Genomic DNA, 21,619 nt, shown 5'->3' on the forward strand with positions numbered 1-21,619 from the left:
GTGTTGGAAGCAGGAAAAATTGGAAGGTGTAAGGATCAGAGTGACATTGACAAGGGCCAAATTGTGATGGCTAGACGACTGGGTCAGAGCATCTCCGAAACAACAGGTCTTATGGGATGTTCCCGGTATGCAGTACCTACCAAAAGTGGTCCAAGGAAGGACAACCAGTGAACTGGCGACAAGGTCATGGGTGCCCAAGGGTCATTGATTGGCATGGGAAGCGAAGGCTAGCCCGTATGGACCAATCCCACAGAAGAGCTACTGTAGCTGAAATTGCTGAAAAAGTAAATGCTGGCTATGAACGACAGGTGTCAGAACACACAGTGCATCGCAGCTTGCTGTGTATGGGGCTGCATAGCCACAGACAGGTCGGAGTGCCCATGATGACTCCTGTCCACTGTCGAAAGCTCCCATAATGGGCACGTGAGCGTCAGAACTGGACCGTGGAGCAATGGAAGAAGGTGTCCTGGTCTGAGTAATCACATTTTCTTTGTGTGGTGCTCTAGGAAATTTTCTGCTGGGAAACCTTGGGTCCTGGCATTCATGTGGATGTAACTTTGACACATACCACCTACCTAAACATTGTTGCAGACCAAGTACACCCCTTCATGGCAACGATATTCCCTGATGGCAGTGGCCCCTTTCAGCAAGATAATGCTCCCTGCTACACTGCAAAAATTGTTCAGGAATAGTCTGAGGAACATGACAAAGAGTTCATCATGTTGCTCTGACCTCCAAATTCCTCAGATCTCAATCTGATCAAGCATCTGTGGGATGTGCTGGAAAAACAAGACCTATCCATGGAGGCCCCACCTTGCAACTTACAGGACTTAAAGGATCTGCTGCTAACGTCTTGGTGCCAGATACCAGAGAACACCAGTCCATGCCTCAGCGGGTCAGAGCTGTTGTGGTGGCACAAGGGGGACCTACACAATATTAGGCATGTGGTTTTAATGTTTTGGCTGATTGGTGTGCGTTCAGTTTTATAGATCAGCTCACCAACCACCAATTAACCACTGCAATTGCTAATTCCTCCTACATTCCAGTAACAGGTATTACATTTGTGGAGAAGTGAGTGAAACTGACAGGCTGTTTGCAGGAAGGATTATTAGCACTGCTTGGGGACAAGCCCAACAGTGAGAGACTGAGATCTGCGTCATATGTTGTGAGAACCAAATCTGCTTAACCTACTTTAGGTTTGCACAAAATATCTTGGGTTTGCTGGAACCCCAGGATGGTAGCCTTTGGTGATCCAATTTGTTATAAATCAATTTTTCATTTGTACCAAATTATTTAAGTGGCAGCATGTGAGACATCTTCATGATTTTTTTTTTTTTTTGGTCTATGTAGACCAATCTACATCATTGTTCTCAGTAAAGTATGATTTAAGGTGCCATATATGTTTAGTGATATTGTTATGCTATATTGCATCAAAGACTTTGCTAAGACTTTACTACATGGAGGATTGAATGAATTGTGTAGGAACACAGACACCCACATTTTAACAAACATGCCTTTCCAGATACGTATGTGATTCGATATGGAAATATTAGAATATTAAAATATTAGATCCAACATTTTCATTTCCACACTCTTTTTTCAATATAATGTTTAACATGTATGTTTATGGTTTGGGATAAGTTGCATTTTCTTAAAAGATAAACACACACACAGTGCAATATGCCATAGGTATCTAATTAAGATAAATAAGTCAATATCATCTACAGACTTTTACCAAGTAAGATCTCTCATCAGTCAAAAATGATCTTTTCGTTTCTTGTTTGTTTCTCTAGAACTTTGCTAACCAGTGCACCATTAAGTAGTCCATGCTTCTTCTTTTTTTTAAACTTCCAGGACATTAAGATGTGCTCAGAATATCAAGTAGCCCCTTTAGTTGCACCTCTAAAGGATAGTTTGGTGATGAATCACACCAAGCTGAGTGATATACCTGCCATCTCTTGTCTGCTTAATTTCATATCAACCACTGCATGGTTAGTGACTGCGTGGGTGAAATAGTAGGAGTGTTAGTAGAAATATGAGGACAGCATCGCAACAAAACAAGGGTAATTTTGAAACTCAAGGGGCCCCTGCCTCCCTTTCAAACATAGTGTGACAAGAAAGTTAATAGGTGTCTGAATGCTGTTAATGTTTAACAGTTTCCCATGCAATATGCATCAGGAAAGGTAACAATGCATGTGGAAATGTTCCTCATTGATACTATTACTTCCTTTTTTAACACATATGGACACATACATACACACATACATGCATGCATATACACTGCTCAAAAAAATAAAGGGAACACATAAGCAATGCAATGTAGCTCCAAGTCAATCACACTTTTGAGATATCAACCTGTCCAGTTAGGAAGCAACACTGATTTGTGACTCAATTTCACCTGTTGGTAAATTGTCTACACTACCGTTCAAAAGTTTGGGATCACCCAAACAATTTCGTGTTTTCCATGAAAAGTCACACTTATTCACCACCATATGTTGTGAAATGAATAGAAAATAGAGTCAAGACATTGACAAGGTTAGAAATAATGATTTGTATTTGAAATAAGATTTTTTTTACATCAAACTTTGCTTTCGTCAAAGAATCCTCCATTTGCAGCAATTACAGCATTGCAGACCTTTGGCATTCTAGCTGTTAATTTGTTGAGGTAATCTGGAGAAATTGCACCCCACGCTTCCAGAAGCAGCTCCCACAAGTTGGATTGGTTGGATGGGCACTTCTTTGAGCAGATTGAGTTTCTGGAGCATCACATTTGTGGGGTCAATTAAACGCTCAAAATGGCCAGAAAAAGAGAACTTTCCTCTGAAACTCGACAGTCTATTCTTGTTCTTAGAAATGAAGGCTATTCCATGCGAGAAATTGCTAAGAAATTGAAGATTTCCTACACCGGTGTGTACTACTCCCTTCAGAGGACAGCACAAACAGGCTCTAACAGGTACTATTTAATGAAGATGCCAGTTGGGGACCTGTGAGGCGTCTGTTTCTCAAACTAGAGGCTCTAATGTACTTATCTTCTTGCTCAGTTGTGCAACGCGGCCTCCCACTTCTTTTTCTACTCTGGTTAGAGCCTGTTTGTGCTGTCCTCTGAAGGGAGTAGTACACACCGGTGTAGGAAATCTTCAATTTCTTAGCAATTTCTCGCATGGAATAGCCTTCATTTCTAAGAACAAGAATAGACTGTCGAGTTTCAGAGGAAAGTTCTCTTTTTCTGGCCATTTTGAGCGTTTAATTGACCCCACAAATGTGATGCTCCAGAAACTCAATCTGCTCAAAGAAGTGCCCATCCAACCAATCCAACTTGTGGGAGCTGCTTCTGGAAGCGTGGGGTGCAATTTCTCCAGATTACCTCAACAAATTAACAGCTAGAATGCCAAAGGTCTGCAATGCTGTAATTGCTGCAAATGGAGGATTCTTTGACGAAAGCAAAGTTTGATGTAAAAAAAATCTTATTTCAAATACAAATCATTATTTCTAACCTTGTCAATGTCTTGACTCTATTTTCTATTCATTTCACAACATATGGTGGTGAATAAGTGTGACTTTTCATGGAAAACACAAAATTGTTTGGGTGATCCCAAACTTTTGAACGGTAGTGTAATTTCCACCTGGTGGAAATTAGACAATTTGCAAGCAACCCCTATAGCAGGAATGGATTTGCAGGTGGTGGCCACAGACCATTTGCCTGTCCTCATCTTTTCTGGCCGATCTTTGGTTAGTTTTTCATTTTGCTAGTGCCCTCACCACTAGAGGTGGCATGAGGCGGTATCTGCAACCTACAGAAGTTGCTCAGGTAGTGCAGCTCATCCAGGATGGCACATCAATGCGTGCTGTGGCAAGAAGATTTGATGTGTCTCCCAGCACAGTGTCCAGAGCATGGAGGAGGTACCAGGAGACAGGCCAGTACACCAGGAGACGTGGAGGGGGCCGCAGGAGGACAACAACCCCGCAGCAGGACCGCTATCTGGTCCTTTGTGCAAGGAGGAACAGGAGGAGCACTGCCGGAGCCCTACAAAACGACCTTCAACAGGCCACTAATGTGCAGGTTTCTGCTCAAACAGTGAGAAACAGAATGCATGAGGATGGTATGAGGGCCCGACGTCCACAATTGGGGCCTGTGCTCACAGCCCAACACCGTGCAGCCCGATTGACCTTTGCCAGAGAACATCTTGGTTGGCAGATTCGCCATTGGCGCCCTGTGCTCTTCACAGATGAGAGCAGGTTCACACTGAACACATGTGACAGACGTGAGAGAGTCTGGCGACGCTGTGGAGAACGTTCTGCTGCCTGCAACATCCTCCAGCATGACCGGTTTGGCGGTGGGTCAGTGATGGTCTGGGGAGGCATATCCTTGGAGGGCCGCACAGACCTCTACGTGCTAGCCAGAGGTACCATGACTGCCATTAGGTACCGGGATGAGATCCTCAGACCCATTGTCAGACCATATGCTGGTGCAGTGGGCCCTGGGTTCCTGCTCATGCATGACAATGCTCGTCCTCATGTGGCCAGAGTGTGTCAGCAGTTCCTGTATGTCGAGGGCATTGATGCTATGGACCGGCCTGCACGTTCCCCAGACCTGAATCCAATCGAGCACCTCTGGGACATCATGTCTCGTACCATCCGCCAACGCGATGTCGCACCACAGACTGTCCAGGAGTTGACCGATGCCCCGATCCAGGTCTGGGAGGAGATCCCTCAGGAGACCATCCGTCGTCTCATCAGGAGCATGCCCAGACGTTGTAGGGAGTGCATACAGGCACGTGGAGGCCACACACACTACTGAGCCTCATTTTGAATCGTCTTGAAGAATTTCCACAGAAGTTGGATCAGCCTATGTTCTCATTTTCCACTTTGATTTTGAGTATGATTCTGAATCCAGACCTTAATGGGCTAATGATTTTGATTTCCATTGATCATTCTTAGGTTATTTTGCTCTAAACACATTCCTCTGTCTAATAAATAAAGATTTTCAGCTGAAATATTTCATTCATCGAGGTCTATATTGTGTTTTTAGGTGTTCCCTTTATTTTTTTGAGCAGTGTAGTTGATCAGCATTGCAGAAAGCTGAAACCAAACTCTTTGACGTTTCTCAGTTCCTCTGAGTTTGCTGTTCAAAATGAGGTAAATGCCAACGTTTTCAAATGTTTGTTTTTTGTTATTTCTCCCACCTCTGTGAACACAGTATCTGTCAATATCAGTTCAGCTGTGCTGCTGCGTGACGTGACAGTGTCTGTGTTTATACTGGGCTGAAGCTGTGGTCTGTCTGTCCACATGCAGGTTATGTAAAGGAGCTGACATGTGCCATGGCCAGCTTGGACCTGCAAGTACTCATACCCCCCCTCCAGTGTTATCGTTACCTCCCAACCAAGCAGCCTAGCCCAAGGATCTGACCCCCCTCCCATCTCCCTGGGTGTCCCTCAGCCAGGATCCCCTGGCTCAACCCTGGGCCCACCATGGGAGGATGCTTCTCCAAACCCAAACCAGGTGACTAGCATTTTCCCAGCCCTGCGCTCTCTCTTAGCCTCCAACTCCCCTCCAAATTCTGGGATATGATATGTGCACACTCCCATGCCCACTATACGAAAGCTTCTGGGTAACGGCATGTTTTTTGTGGGGGAGGAATTTTAATGCTCTTCTGCTGCATCTTATTTAAAGGGATTACATACTGAGTCATGACGATCCAAATGTAATGCTTGCAGTATGGGGAGAGAGTAGCTAGTATGGGTTATTTTGGCTTTTAAAGTGATGAGGCACTGTTCTGATATTTGGAAAGCAAGGACCTTGAGACCAAATGACTTATTGAATACATCATGTGTAGCGGTACAGTCGGAGGGGGGATAAGGGGCACAGCAGCATGTGGAGAGAGAGCCCGCTGAGAGAAATAACCAGTCTGGTGGAACGGAGGCCCCTCACCGCCAGGCCTCTGAGGACCAATTAGTCAAACTCTATTAAACACATTAGGCAAAAAGACAGCAGTTTGACCAGCACATACTGACATCAGGAATATCTATTGAACTGTGCAATGTGAGGTTGATTGGATGATTGGGGAATTTCAGAATTATTAATTTAATTTAGAATAATGTAGTTTGTATTCAATGGAATTTGGTCCCTCACATCTGTTCTGAGCAGTTGCCATATAGTTCATGAAGACAATGAGTGACAACCTGTTTTGTTTTAGAGAGATTTGCTGAGGTTATCGCTGCATTTTCCTTTTCTTGTTCAAAAAATTTCACCCATCATTTCCAAATTCACACTTTCTTTGCATTAATGATTGAATTGGCTGAAGCAACTCATCTTAGATACAAACTTGATTACTGCCACATGTTTTAGTTGAATTGTCTTCTGATTACAAGTCTGAAGGCCCAGTTAAACCTTTTGCAAATGAAACAAGTTTAATAAAGCATTGTCAAGGGTAAATAATTACATTATTTGATGCCTTTTACAGTATAAATTAGGAACAATTAAAGAAAGTGAAGTTAGTTTTTTATGAATGCATGTACATAAAAAAGACAGATGAAACAAAAGCAGGAAATGATTTAGATAATTCAAACATTATGAAAAGTGAAATTTAAAACAGTGGCAAGATTTGTAGAGCTAACACTGAAAGAGAGGCTGGTCCAAAGCCACCCTGAATATCCATCTATAGATTATCAAATGAGCAAAAGCATGTTATAATAACTGATATTAAATGTACCCTGTCTCCACCAATTGATAAAAAACAAAACCCAACATCAGCATCATAGGCTTGCAAAGCAGTCCCGCAGCCCCATCATATCCACTCTTTCAAACAAGATTTTCTAAACTTGGAGCAGAGAAGCCTAATTAGAAAGTGAATCAAGGGGGCATCAGGGTGGCATAGCAGTCTATTCCATTGCCTACCAACAAGGGGATCGCTAGATCGAGTCCCCTTATTACCTCCGGCTTGGTTGGGCGTCCCTACAGACACAATTGGCCATGTCTGCAGGTGGGAAGCCGGATGTGGGTATGTGTCCTGGTCGCTGCACTAGCGCCTCCTCTGGTCAGTGGGGTGCCTGTTCAGGGGGAAGGGGGAACTGGGGGGGAATAGCGTGATCCTCCCATGCACTATGTCCCCCTGGCGAAACTCCTCACCGTCAGGTGAAAAGAAGCGGCTGGTGACTCCGCATGTATCGGCGGAGGCATGTGGTAGTCTGCAGCCCTCCCCGGATTGGCAGAGGGGGGTGGAGCAGCGACCAGGAAGGCTTGGAAGAGTGAGGTAATTGGCCGGATACAAGTGGGGAGAAAAAGGGGTAAAAAAAAGAAAATGAATCAATATAAAAATGACCCATCTCTTACATTTCAATGTTAAACAGCATTCAGGGAGAGAATTGAGAATTTTATTTAAAAGTCAATATGGATTCCTTAGAAGACTTAACTTTTTGGCCTTGTCAGATTATTTTCTTCAGAGAGGAACAGTTATAAATGGACTGCAAGCAATGCAATCTCAATGATAAAATGAACACTTGCTCACTGTAAAGATAGATGATTTGAGACAAATTTCAGAGAGAAACTCTGTTTGGGGTGTATTGTTGCACAAAAATTACAGTAGAGCACATTTAGGTCACATTGGGTGAGCTGTGCATTGAAATAAGCACACTTGTTGATTTCCCCAGTATGAATCATTAAAATCTACCTATAATTGCTCAACGTTGGTGTTTCAAAAGTAGATATTAAACGAAAATCCGTACAGTGGGAAGCTTTTTTTGTCCTTTGAACACACACACATACACACACACACACAGCCACCTGCAGAATTTTAATATAAAAGAACCAAGTGTTTCAGTGGTACAGTTATGAAACCACATCAGTTCTTGTATTAAACACTTAAACGTTATATGCATGCATTCTATTTAAAGTAATTGAGATGTACTGTTATGGCATTTTACTTTGCTTAAACCAAGTACAAGATCTGAGTGAGACATTTTTTAATCAGCATTGAATATAAATATCCACATTGCCTGCTACAGTGGATATAAAACGTCTACACGCCCCTGTTAAAATAGCAAGTTTTTGTGATGTAAAAAATGAAACCAAGATAAATCATGTCAGAACTTTTTCCACATTTAGTGAGAAATTGCAAACTATAAAATTCAAGTGAAAAACAAACAAATCTTTGGGGGGGGGATTGACAATAACCTAGTTGCACAAGTATGGAAGCCAAGTGAGAAAAATTCTGGTGATCCATTTTCTAAGTCTGATCTAAATTGTTTTCTCTCCTGTGTTTATGACTTAAGAACAGGTGAAAAGAGGTTTCGCCAGGATAATCTTTCTAAATTTTGTAGTTTTTTTTTCCATCTGCGAAACAGGTGGGAAAATAAGTTTTGTCAGGTGAATTTTTTTTTGTTAGGGTCATTGTATTTAATTTTTTTTCCATTGTTCCCTACTGTATTGCTTATAATTTTTTTTGTTTTTATTTATATGTTTATGTAAAGCGCTTTGAGTGGCTGTTGCAGCTAGAAAAGCACTATATAAAATGCAACTTGATTGATTGATTGATAATTTTTCCAAGTATTTGGGGTTGTAATACTCATTTCGACCACAAGATTTTTTCTTCTTCTTTTAAAACGGGGGGGGGGGTCTGCAGGAGGAAAAAAATTGTTTGTTGTTGTCAGAATCTTTTGTTTATTTATTTATTTTTGTAATACTGATTTCGGCCACAAGAGGATGAAGTGCACCACTACCCCATGTTCTGAGCACCAACTGGGATTTCAACTTTGAGCTCTAGTTGAAAACTGAGTGATATTTCGTTTTAACGTTTAAGACCTCTTTGCGCCCTCTTTTCAACCAGCCTAATGTGGTTGCAACATCGACGTGTCACATAACAAATTTCTTTAATCATGTTAATCATTTGTTCAGTTGTAGGTTGAAAGAGATGATATTGATTAGTGTGACGTTATTTCTCCAAAGTTAGGCGAAATGTGGTTTACAACAAGATGTAGTTTCAACACATATAAAATATCATGAATATGGAACTTTATAGGTTGTGTGCTGCCAACAAGGAGCTTCCAGGACACTGTAATGGGAGCAGTACTGTATATTAATGTAAAATAACGCATAAAGAAATTAAAACTCACCTGGAAGAAAACATGAATGCTTTTAGTCCTCCTGGTTAGCATTTTTCCATTGGAAAGATTTTGCAATAGTGAAATTTTTATTTTTATACAATAAATTATACTCATGTCTTACATTACTCTGTAAAAAACAAAAAAAATGTGTTCATATGGGACTTGAACCCGGGCCACCTGTGGGAAAAGGCATGGACTGAACTATTGCACTAGTGCAAGTGATTCTCCATGTAGGGGTTATAGCCTAGTCAATGCATTTTCTATGAAGGCGCACCCTCCAAACAAATGCTCATATCTTTATTAGTTATTTTACATTGACGTGTAGACCTGTAAATGAATGTTTAGCTCTAACAGGACTAAATAAAAATGTGTTTTTGACGAGTGTGATCCTCTCCGTCCAGTCACTGTGACAAAGACAAAGAAAATGGAGATTCTCTTTAATGCTGGAGCGCGCTCTCTCCTTTCTTTTCCTGCAATTGCAGCCACTCCTATAATTTTCCATTGATTTTAATTAAGACCTGCTCAGCAGGAGAAAATTCCACCCAGATTACTCTGTAAGAACCGGATGGTCAGCACATTTTTCCAGCTGAAGAGATAAAGCTGGCTGAAGTGAAAAAAGGGTTACACAACCATTTTTAATGTTTAGAAATATAAACCCAAATGCGACACATCGGATGTCCTCAAAGAGCCCGGGGGGCCTTAAAGAAAGACACCCAGGTCCCCTGCAGTTATAACAAATTACTTTATTCAACCAATCGTGTCAAAGTGGTAAAAATGCAGAATAGATATGTTCTAAAGTGTCCCTGAATAGTTTCAAGTTGATTTTATGCATGAGAATATCATAAATGGTTTTGATGATTAATTAGCTGAATGCCATTTTAAAACAATAAAATCTGCTCATAATCAAACAGCACAGTTTGAAATTGGATGACTATGAAGCGAATCAGCAAAGTAAGAAAAACGGTCATTCAGTTACTATGGTTTCGCTGCATGTTTCCTTTGCCAACTATACCAGTGGTTTGGTCTGGGTACGAGCGGTGGTGTGACTCCATCAGTCACATACGCAGAAATGTGAACGTTTTGGTCGCCCAATCTATTAACGTCTTTAATAGAGGTGTTGGTGTTGTTTACAGGTTCTTACTCATAAGTCTGGATTGGTGTTCACTGTCAGCATCAAGATTACTTTTCTTAGGGGCGTCCGGGTAGTGTAGCGGTCTATTCTGTTGCCTACCAACAAGGGGATTTCTGGTTTGAATAACCGTGTTACCTCCGGCTTGGTCAGGCGTCCCGACAGACACAATTGGCTGTGTCTGCGGGTGGGAAGCCAGATGTGTCCTGGTCATTGCACTAGTGCCTCTTCTGGTCGGCTGGGGTGCCTGTTCGGGGGGGGAGGTGGAACTGGGGGGAATAGCGTGATCCTCCCACACACTACGTTCCCCTGGCGAAACTCCTCACTGTCAGGTGAAAAGAAGCGGCTGGTGACTCCACATGTATCGGAGGAGACGTGGTAGTCTGCAGCCCTCCCCGGATCAGCAGAGGAGGCGGAGCAGTGACCAGGACAGCTCAGAAGAGTGGAGTAATTGGCCGGGTACAATTGGGGAGGAAAAAAAAAGGCGGGGTAATAAAAAAAATATTATTTTACTTAGCTGTCTTGGTTATTTTAATTCACAAGTGAAATTCTTCCATTGATAAATAAAACATTGCAAAATAAGTTACAGTAACACATCCTGCTGCGATCATAACTGAGAAAAAAGTGCAAATAGTAGCCGTTGCCCTCACCAACAGTTTGTTCTGCTCATCATCTTCCTGCTTTCAGCATGTTAAGCTACCGTGTGGCAGACTGTCATCGATCAGTTTTCCACCTAAGCTGAAGAAATCCTTTCATGCTAAATAGCGAGAGAAAACAGTGAGACTGAATTAAATTACATCAGATTCAACTTTATGTTACTGCACAGGTACAAGTACCAAAACAATGAAATGCAGTTTGGCATCTAACCAGAAAGTGCAAAGTAGTACAATAAAGTGCAAGGTGTAATGAATATGAGTGTACAGAGGTAATATCGAATGTCAATAAATATGAATATACAGTGTATAATGAGTAATGTACAGTATGTATACAGTATTTAAATCTATATACAGTAGTGCAATTGTATAAGCGGTAATGCTATTAGAATAGAGAAAAGAGCACAGAAACTGCTGCAAAGTATATATCATCAATCAAGTTGCATTTTATATAGCACTTTTCTAGCTGCAACAGCCACTCAAAGCACTTAACAATTAATTAATTCACCCACACACACTCACACACACATATCATGGTTATCATAAATTACTGGACAGTGTATTATACAAAGCATATTGTTAATGTTTTATCTCTAAACCTTCATTCCAGTAATATTTTCAATTGGATTGGATTGGATGTCACTTAAAACTATATTGTAAGTGTGATTCTTATGTACAACTGCAAATGCATTTTAGATAAGCACATTTTCTAAGACAACGTGGTGTCTGTCGCGCAGTTGAAGTTAAAGTGGAGCTGTCTCTCCTGGAGAAAGAAAAGGAAGTGGATGGGCTGTCACCTAATGGCAAGGCGAGCCCCTTTGCCGAGTGCAGACCCAACGGAGCCCTGGGACACGGCTCCGACGAAGACTCTGCCCCCCTTTGCCTCTACGACAAACCACGAGACTATGTGGAGGCCTCGGTCTGTCACATCAAAGATCTGGAAAATGGACAGTAAGAATTCAACAACGATAGTTATCACCTCTTAAGACCGTACAATGTCTTATACACATGAACTCACACACATACGTCCATTGACAAACCCCAGAAGCTAAGAGGTTTATAGATGGATGTTCACTCCCAACTGAGAACTGCTTGCCTTTGAGCTAAAATATAAGTCTTGAACTGACTTGTTTTGCTGTGTATATATATACACACACACACACACATCTGTTTGTGTGCTCCCAACAGGATGCGGGAGGTCGACTTGGGAAGCGGCCGAGCTCTGCTTATCAAAGAACATGGAGAGTTTTCAGCCATCGGCCACAAGTGTCCACATTATGGGGCGCCTCTTGTCAAAGGTGAATCGGATGTCAGTCACGTTTCGGTACCACATAAAGCGCTCACAAACCAAGTATTGATCTCTTTTAATTTTAGTTGAATAATTTAGTCCTTCTGTCATTGCAGGTGTAGTGTCGAAGGGACATGTGCGCTGTCCCTGGCACGGTGCATGTTTCAACATCGCCACAGGAGACATTGAGGACTTTCCTGGGCTGGACAGCCTGCCAACCTTCCAGGTGACCTTACTCACTGGTGATGTCTATTTACCACTCGCCACTTTTTATGTTTCTAAACATTGTCAAAAACGTGTACACATTATCCCTGTCTGTTGCCTCAGGTCAGAGTTGAAAAGGACAAAGTGATCATTCGTGCAAACAAGCAGGTAAAAAAAAAAGACCTGCGAGAATTTGTACAGGCAAACAAACTGATCCCTTGTCTGATCTAACATCATTGCAAACATGTCCAGGCTCTTCAGTCACAGAAGAGGTCAAAACCCATGGCTCGGTGTTCAGCGGTCATTAACTCCAGCACAGGCTTCACCCATGTTCTCATCATCGGCTCAGGTCAGTGGATCAAACCATCCTCTTCCTTTATCCCCGTGAATAAAGGAATGACCACACAGTTCTGCGTATTTATGCTGTCACTGCTGACCACCGACTTGACCCAGCACAATAGCAGGTATAATGCTTACTGTTCAGGCTGCAATGGGATTCTCCTCTGGTTTTGAATGAATGTGTGCAGGCCCAGCAGCTCTGGTGTGTGCAGAAACATTGAGGCAAGAGGGCTTCACTGATCGCATTGTCATGTGCACCATGGACAAACACCCGCCATATGACAGGCCTAAACTGAGTAAGGTTTGTATAGAGACCCAGAGCATACTGACAAGACAATACCGTGTTTACTGAGAACGTTACATAACACAGTGCAGAAAAACTGCACTAGTCAATGGAGCTAAGACAGGAGCTCTTTGGGAACAACTGCACCTTGCACTTAAGAGAAGATGCTTTGTATATCAGCAAACATCTAGAATTGTATAAAGAATGCATCCAGCTTTAATACACTGGCCTAGCAGGGTAGAAAATGTTCAAAACTATCTAAAAATCATTGCCTTGGTTTCTCCTGAAATCCCATTTTTCCTTAACCTTCTGTATGTATTCAACAGCTAAGATTTCCCTTCAAACATTCCCCTTCTTTATCCCTGCTTTTACAGTTTTCCATGATGTATAAAATGATGAGTTCAAACTAGGCTCATGCCACATTTGTAATCGACTGTATAATCGAGTTGTTAACTGTATACGAGTTATTTATTGGCTGGGGTACAATTTAATCCGTAAGTGTTGTCCCAGTTTTAGACCAAGTATGTCTTGCATGTCTTGCTGTTGAGAATTACCCAATCTGGGACAGTGAGGCTGTGAATCCTGACATGTCGTTCCTTGTCAGCTTTTGCTTGGCACTAAAATTGTCAGGGTAAGGATGTAGGTAGATTTTACAGACACTACAATCTCGATTTTGCAAGAGTTGCTTTTGCAGTATTTACCCAATGCCAACTGCTTGAAAAAGTATTTGTGTGCTACTCTTTGCTATAACTGTCTGCTGCTCAGTCCCTAGAAAGTACAGCAGAGCAGTTGAGATTGCGTTCATTGGACTTCCTCCAGAACCACGACATTGAGCTGCTCACAGAGAGAGAGGTGAGAGGTGATGCCAAGAAGCAATATCTACGATTTTCTCAGTTCAAACTGAAAAAGTAGACCTGATCGTCACTGATTAGTTATCAATAGTTATAATGACTTCATTTCAAACTTTTTCATGTGTGATCATTGTGGGAAGCTTCTCCATTATTTGGAGTTAGGAAAATCGATTTTGCAGTGGGTTAAATTTAAAACAGATTTTCTTCAAAACTTGGTGCAGTTAAAATCTATGGGGGTGTCTGGGTGGCGTGGTGGTCTATTCTGTTGCCTACCAACACAGGGATCCTGGTGCGAATCCCTGTGTTACCTCTGGCTTGGTCGGGCGTCCCCACAGACACAATTGGCCGTGTCTGCGGGTGGGAAGCCGGATTTGGTTATATGTCCTGGTCGCTGCACTAGTGCCTCCTCTGGTCAGTCGGGGCGCCTTTTTGGGGGGGGGGAACTGGGGGGATAGCGTGATCCTCCCATGCGCTACGCCCCCCTGGCGAAACTCCTCACTGTCAGGTGACAAGAAGCAGCTGGCGACTCCACATATATCAGAGGAGGCATGTGGTAGTCTGCAGCCCTCCCCGGATCGGCAGAGGAGGTGGGGCAGTGACTGGGATGGCTCGGAAGAGCAGAGTAATTGGCCAGGAACAACTGGGGAGAAAAAAAGGGGGGGATTTAAATCTACATAGCTATTCTAACAATACAAATATATCGTTTTCCATCAAATATACAAGTTGTCCTGACCGACCTGACACTAAATCAGCTTAGAATCACAGTTTGTCAGTATCAATTACAGTGAATCATGATTGAAATTGGGCATTGATTTGACTTCTTTCTGATCACTGATGGACCAATTAGAACAAAATTGGAATGGTTGAAACAAAAAATATTAATAATGTAGTATCGGTAAAAATCCAGTCATCATTTTGGTTGATCCAATGAACTCTAACCGTTTCTGTGCCTATTCTAACTTTTGTATAATACAAACTGTCATCAGTGACTCCTTGCTACCTTTTAAATCCTGAGCATACCAGAAAAAAAACAACTCCTTTAGCCCTTACTGGAAGATGTGTGTAACTCTGTTATATTTGGATGTTTAAGGCTGTGGCAGTAGATGTCAAAACACGGTCTGTGACCTTTCAAGACGGCGTAAGGATGGAGTACAGGAAGCTCTTTATTGCTACAGGAAGCAAGTGAGGAGAAGCTGCCAAAATAAAGTATTCCTGTTTGTGGTCAGTACTGATATGATGCAGGAGTTGGGATTTGATTGCGTCTGTCTTGTGCTTTAAAGACCAAAACCAATGAACTACAAGGGCAAGGATGTCGCGAACGTGTTTCACCTCAGGACGCCTGAAGATGCCAATAGCATAGCAAGGCTTGCCAACAACAAGAATGCAGTAATTGTGGGAACTTCATTTGTTGGTGAGAAAAACATACGTTTCAAAATCACTTTTCCTCGATTGTAGTGGTTGAGTCGTGTTTTTATTCTGGTTTTTTTTTGGGGGGGGTGCACACCAGGTATGGAGGTGGCTGCAGCTCTCACTGACAAGGCCCACTCCGTCTCCATCATCGGGATAGAATCGGTTCCATTTAAGAAGGCTCTTGGAGAGAAAGTAGGGAAAGCCATAATGAAGGTAGAGACTCACACCTGGGAAATCAGGCTTTTTAGGGTGCCAACAACCCCCCAGAATATCAACCTCAGCATTATCCTTAAAAAAAAAAAACCCCAAAAAACCCCTACTATTTAAAACACGAATCACATTCTCCAGCTCAATAAACCAGTAAGCACATAGGGAATGTGATTGTTCCCATTAGGCTTGATTGATTATGAAGACACAAATTTAGGAAGGAATCAAACTTAGTAGACACCCCCCTCACACACAATCACACGCGCACACACAGACATTCACACATGCACAGACACACAGACACGTATTGGTGCTGAGTAACAAACTATGGAAACTTAAACTATCATTTAAGCTTATTGTAACCCGGGTCTGTTTTAACTTCACAGCTGTTTGAAGCAAACAGGGTGAAGTTCTACATGCTGAATGAGGTGTCAGAGATGATAGGCCATCATGGACAGGTATTCCGAAAGTGAGAGAAACAGCATAAGACTATCCTCTCTTGGTCCGTCTAGTCCATGATTACATCTCGCTCTCGTTAAATACAGCGTATCATCCAAATAAAAGGATATCAAATCAATTAAAGGAAAAATAGTATCGCAAAAATATATGTCCAAGAGTATCAATAAATATCTTCATTCGCAATGGACAGAAGTACTTTAAGAAATAACAGATATTTTATGGGAATAATTGTTTTTTTTTAGATCCAATGAACTTGAAGTTCTGAAGCTGTGTTATCTTACAGTATAGAGGTATGTGGCGTGACTGTGTTTTCTATTGCACAGCTGAAAGAAGTGGTGTTGAAAAGTGGAAAAGTCCTACGGGCAGATGTGTGTGTCATTGGAGCAGGTAAAGCCTATTCATAGGATTGAAATCAAATGTACCCTCTTTAAATTTCTCTCTGTACATCATCCCCACCATCATCATCAATATCGGTAGTGAGATAAAATGACAAACAGAGTCCCCTTTGGAAGTCCCTTTCAGTGGCTTGTGACTTGTATTGCAATGGTTCCTAACAGACTCCACAGCTGGTTATCATCTTTGTGTTCCTACTCCACCAGGATGTGTTCCTGCTACCAGCTTCCTGAAACAGAGTGGTGTTCACATGGACTCTAAGGGCTTCATCACTGTCAACAAGGTATTTAGGAAAGCCTGCAACTCCTTTTTTTTGGGGGGGGGGGATTTCCCCCCGTTTTTCTCCCCAATTTATACCCAGCCAATTACCCCACTCTTCCGAGCCATCCCGGTCGCTGCTCTGCCCCCTCTGCTGATCCGGAGAGGGCTGCAGACTACAACATGCCTCCTCTGATACATGTGGAGTCGCCAGCCGCTTCTTTTCACCTGACAGTGAGGAGTTTCGTCAGGGGGACGTAGCACGTGGGAGGATCCTGCTATTCTCCCAGTTCCCCCTCCCCCCTGAACAGGTGCCCCGACTGACCAGAGGAGGTGCTAGTGCAGCGATCAGGACACATACCCACATCCAGCTTCCTACCTGCAGACACGGCCAATTATGTCTGTAGGGACACCCAACCAAGCCAGAGTTAACACGGGGATTCGAACTGGCGATCCCTGTGTTGGTAGGCAATGGAATAGCCCGCCACACTACCCGAACATCCGCCTGCAACTCTTTTAAAGTTGCTGAGCAAATTGTGTTAAATTCCCTCTTGCTTATGTTCTGTTCCTCCCTTTCTCTGAACCCTGTCCAAGATGATGCAGACAAATGTGGATGGCGTCTTTGCTGGAGGAGATGTGGTGATGTTTCCCTTCCCACAGCGTAGCAATAAGAAGGTGAACATCTCTCACTGGCAGATGGCCCACGTACATGGTAAGTGTGACATCCTCTGCAGAATCTAAGGCTCAGTTTCTCATCTCCTCCTTACTGTGGCCTCTGGGCTGTCATAACAGAATATGCCGATCATTTCATTATTCATGCACTTGCTCATGCTTCAAAGACACAGAGTTTTGTGAGCAGCACTCCCCATATTGTGTCTGGGTTTTCCTTATTTACAGGGAGGGTGGCAGCTCTCAGCATGATGGGCAGAGCCACCGAGGTCAAAACTGTGCCTTATTTCTGGTCAGCCATGTTTGGGAGAAGTATACGCTTTGCAGGTAACCCGGGTTGTGTCCTGTTTGTAGAACAATGAGTTTAAAGTTGGTTTATGTGCTGGAAAATAAAGTTAAGGGGAGAAGTGAAAGTTTTGCTGTGCTGTGACTTGTAGAGGAGGCGAGCAGTAGTTGTTTTTGGGGGGGGGGGGTTCTGTGAAGATGTTAGTTACTATGCTGCCATCTAGCTGTAAAACAAAGGCCATGGAACTGGATTTGAGCCTGAAATGGATTATGTGTTAATCTTTCTATTTATATGTCTTATTGCAAAGGCTATGGTGATGGGTTTGATGATGTCATTATACAAGGAGACCTGGATGAACTGAAATTTGTGGCGTTTTATACTAGGTAAGTATAAAAAGCCAGACACTCTTTGGTCATTTCAGTTTCATGTCATGTTAAAAGAAGATGTAATTGTGAGGACAGCGGTATAATCTTAATTTATATTGATTTCCCCCTTTGTCTTTGTGCCCCCAAGTTAACTGTGGGTCTTTTATCACTCGAAAAAGAATTTACCTAAAGTTGTAATAGTTTTTTTTTGTTGTCTTAATCTGCCCCATCTATAGGAGTGAGGAGGTGGTTTCTGTGGCCAGCATGAACTATGATCCTATTGTATCCCGTGTGGCAGAGGTCTTGGGATCTGGAAAGACGATTAAGAAACGAGATGTGGAGTAAGTGCATTTCCAAGTCTTAAATCTGGTCAAAATTACAATGGCTGTTATGTTCTTAAGATTTCCCAAGTTTTTTTTTTCCTGTGAGGAAAAACAGAAGACAAATGTTATCACACTGACAGCAGAACTTGAAGAAACATAGACGTGTGACTTTAATCACAAGGTGCCACACAAGTCAAACTATAGACGGCCCATTGTTACTTCCATTAACTGAGCAATAACACTAGTTATTTAAAGTAATGTGTTTTAGCAACGGTTTATTACATTGCGGAACATTTTCAATTTGTCATTCATAGAAAGCTTAATGCAGTGCTCCATCTTTCACTTCTAATTATGTACACACAAAAATGAAGGACGTTAGCAAGCACGAAAACATGTGCTTCTCTCACTTTCTGATTTCAGCCATGTTGAGCTCTTAAAGGCAACGGCCATCAATCCAAAGACTTGAATAATGTGCATTTGATGTTGGCCTGAAATGCATATGCACAATGAAAAGTATCAGGGTGTGTATTCTCACACAACCAAGGCATATTAAGTTTAATAGATGAAAATACAAGTAGCCTTTTCTTTTTCACCTTGATGCTGGTTACTGTATCCTAATGAAAAAGTGAGAAAAAAAAATCAGTCATTTCGAAAAAAAAAAAGGGGTATTTAGATTTTTGCTGTCTTTTGTATGCATCTGTCTGATTGATGTTTTGTGTATTCTGGGTTTCAGGACAGGAGATATTTCTTGGTTGATTGACAAAGGCTCTCAATGAGTGCCCACCTGAAGATCTCTGTGTTCCCAAAGTCCGTTGGACCCTTCTCTACACTGGACACTTACGGTGCTGAGACACTGAGCAGCTATCCAAATCTGGACATATACACACACACTAAGGATGGACTCTGAAGCCGTTGCATGTCAAGGATCTCCCAGGGTCACACCCCACATGTGGGGACGGAGACTCGCAGTCGTTCCTCACACACACTTAAGGGTAATAGAATGAGCCATACACAGGTTTAAAACATTTGGTGGAGACTGTGGTGGAGGAACTTTTATGACAGTTTATTGTCATGTTCCACAAATAAGCAATACTGGATCCCACCTATTTGTGTTTGTGCATGATGAATCTACCTGTACACTTTGTTTATAAGAAGCCAGGGTTGGATGTTGACTTTTTTTTTGTAAAAACGCTGTATATAACTATAATCCTGAATGCACTGTAACAAGACTACAGAATTTGAGCAGAACAGATTTGGTTGAATGCACATGTGGTTAAAAAATGATCTTCTGCATGGCATTACTTACATAGGACTTTTGCAGAGCCCCATCATAGAGATTCAACAACCAAGACATAACCAAACAAAGCGCCAATTTGCAATTTGTAAAAATTATTTTTGGCAGGACTCTGAATGACCCTTTCCCTATTCACTCTCTCATATAGACACACACGCACACACACATAATCCCATGCACATACATACACAACTTTAAATCTAATAGATGACACATTTAAGGATTAAAACATACCTCTTCTTATTGGTGGCCTATGTTGCCTTGCTTGTAGATTGCACAAATGAAATTCTCAATATACTTTGATTGTATGCTAGTGCTTGTACAATAGGTGTATTTTCTAACAAATAGACGTTGGCCCTTAAGATAAGACACAGTAGTTGCTGAAGGTTATTTTTGATAGATGTCACCACCATAAGGATGTTCTTTGTTACTAACTCAGGGAACTGAGGTTTATGGCCTGGAGATACTGGGGGTTTGGTCTTTTTGCAAAAAGAAATTTATTTGTTGCTTTTATTCTTTCCAGTTACTGTATTTTCACTAGTTCTCTCATTTTTGTTGAGTTGCTTTCATCCATATTGTACTTAAAAGGTTAAGTGAAGGCTCAATTTCATCTTCTTGGTATATTAACAGTTCCAAAATGCTTGAGCCCTGAGATATAAAACAATATAACATTTCAAAAAGCATTGTTATTCCTACAGAGAAGCCTGGGATGGTATTTTTATAACTAAAACTTTGAAATAAAAGTCTTCAACAATTACTTTTTACTGCTCAAGAGTTTGGCTTTACAGTTTAATTTTACAATGTTTGTCAATCTGTAGTTGGTTCATACACTTGTTTATTAAACTAGGAAAGCAGAGAAATAAATACCAGCCACTGGAAAATATTCAATAATAATAAAACACACAAGGTCTGCAAATTTACGAGTCGTCATACTTTTGACACGTTGAGGCAGGATTACTTGGCTTCTAGACAAAATAGTCGATTCCACAATTCATAAAATTGTAAAAAAAAATTTTTTTTGGAAAAAGTCACAATCCAGGTAATTGCTGAAAAAGCATGGAAGATCAAAAGAAGTCCCTCACCATGACAATACCTGAAAGCCATTCTAACACATTGTGTATGCACAACACAAACAAGACAGCTAACATTTCTGAAAGGTTTACCAGAGTTATTCACAAGTAGTTTAAGACACCTCTGAAGAGCAATAAATACATCAACCAAACAACTGATTTAAGGCTTTACATGGTTTTGTACAAGTCACATATTGTGGAGTTGCATTGATGCACTGATCCAAAGAAAAGGAGTTGATCTAGCACTCGGTAACAGGAGCAGACGGCAAAAGAGAAACCATGTCAGTGCATTGGAAGACTATAAAGCGGACTAAGGTGAACTGAGCTCTACCAGTTTCACTATTACTACTGGGCTAGGGCAGTGCATTTTCTACACTTCCTGTTGAGCTTTCCTTAAATAACATCACATGACAACGCATTAAATATACCGCCCGAAAAAATAATATACCATACAAATGACAAGGACAGTGTTGGATGTATCGTTTGCATACTCTTTGGAGGCAGGAGAAAGCTTCTCGCCTTTGTAGCACTGAGAACATCTGGCCTTACCCAATGAAAATCTACTAAAAGTAAATTCATTCTATGTTTTACTGTTATGTCCAGTGAACATCACAGAGTTGTTGCGTGTAGTAATGCAAACGGGTCCAAACAGTCACTTAATACAAAACAGTACATGTTCTAGTGAGAGGGTAATGGTATTATTTCAGGACAGTGCAAAAAGTTAGAAAACCACAACATGCACAAAAACAGCCTCTCAGAGGACAAAGAAACATTCTGCTGGCTGTTACAAATTACTTTTGAAGTAGTTAAGAAGATGTGCCGTACTTGTAAACAGTTCAATAGTTTCCAGCATAAACACTGCTTTGCACACATTGAAAAGTAAATCCAAAGGAATTTAATCAAGTGCAACTGGACTTGGTATATATCCGTGAAGACGTTTTGCCTCTCATCCAAGAGGCTTCATCAGTTCATGCCTTTCTGACTAGACCAAGCTAGCCTGTTAGGTCTAACAGACTTGGTCTAACAGACTGGCTTGGTCT

At 41.7% G+C, this 21,619-nt stretch overlaps 1 protein-coding gene across 1 annotated transcript; it reads left to right on the top strand.

Moving 5' to 3' along the window:
- Positions 1 to 5,468: 5,468 nt before the first annotated feature.
- Positions 5,469 to 19,005, top strand: LOC130116926 (apoptosis-inducing factor 3). The gene is made up of 19 exons (XM_056285034.1): positions 5,469 to 5,499; positions 11,618 to 11,831; positions 12,069 to 12,178; positions 12,285 to 12,394; positions 12,496 to 12,540; positions 12,625 to 12,721; positions 12,900 to 13,012; positions 13,760 to 13,846; positions 14,936 to 15,027; positions 15,126 to 15,256; positions 15,353 to 15,468; positions 15,849 to 15,920; positions 16,245 to 16,308; positions 16,521 to 16,597; positions 17,167 to 17,284; positions 17,470 to 17,568; positions 17,835 to 17,910; positions 18,129 to 18,233; positions 18,949 to 19,005. The coding sequence occupies exons 1-19, from the start codon at positions 5,469 to 5,471 to the stop codon at positions 18,989 to 18,991; spliced, it is 1,800 nt and encodes a 599-aa protein (XP_056141009.1). The 3' UTR covers positions 18,992 to 19,005.
- The last annotated feature ends 2,614 nt before the right edge of the window (positions 19,006 to 21,619 follow it).

This window comes from Lampris incognitus, chromosome 1 (genome assembly GCF_029633865.1).
Source record: "Lampris incognitus isolate fLamInc1 chromosome 1, fLamInc1.hap2, whole genome shotgun sequence".
In the NCBI taxonomy this organism is placed as follows: domain Eukaryota; kingdom Metazoa; phylum Chordata; class Actinopteri; order Lampriformes; family Lampridae; genus Lampris; species Lampris incognitus.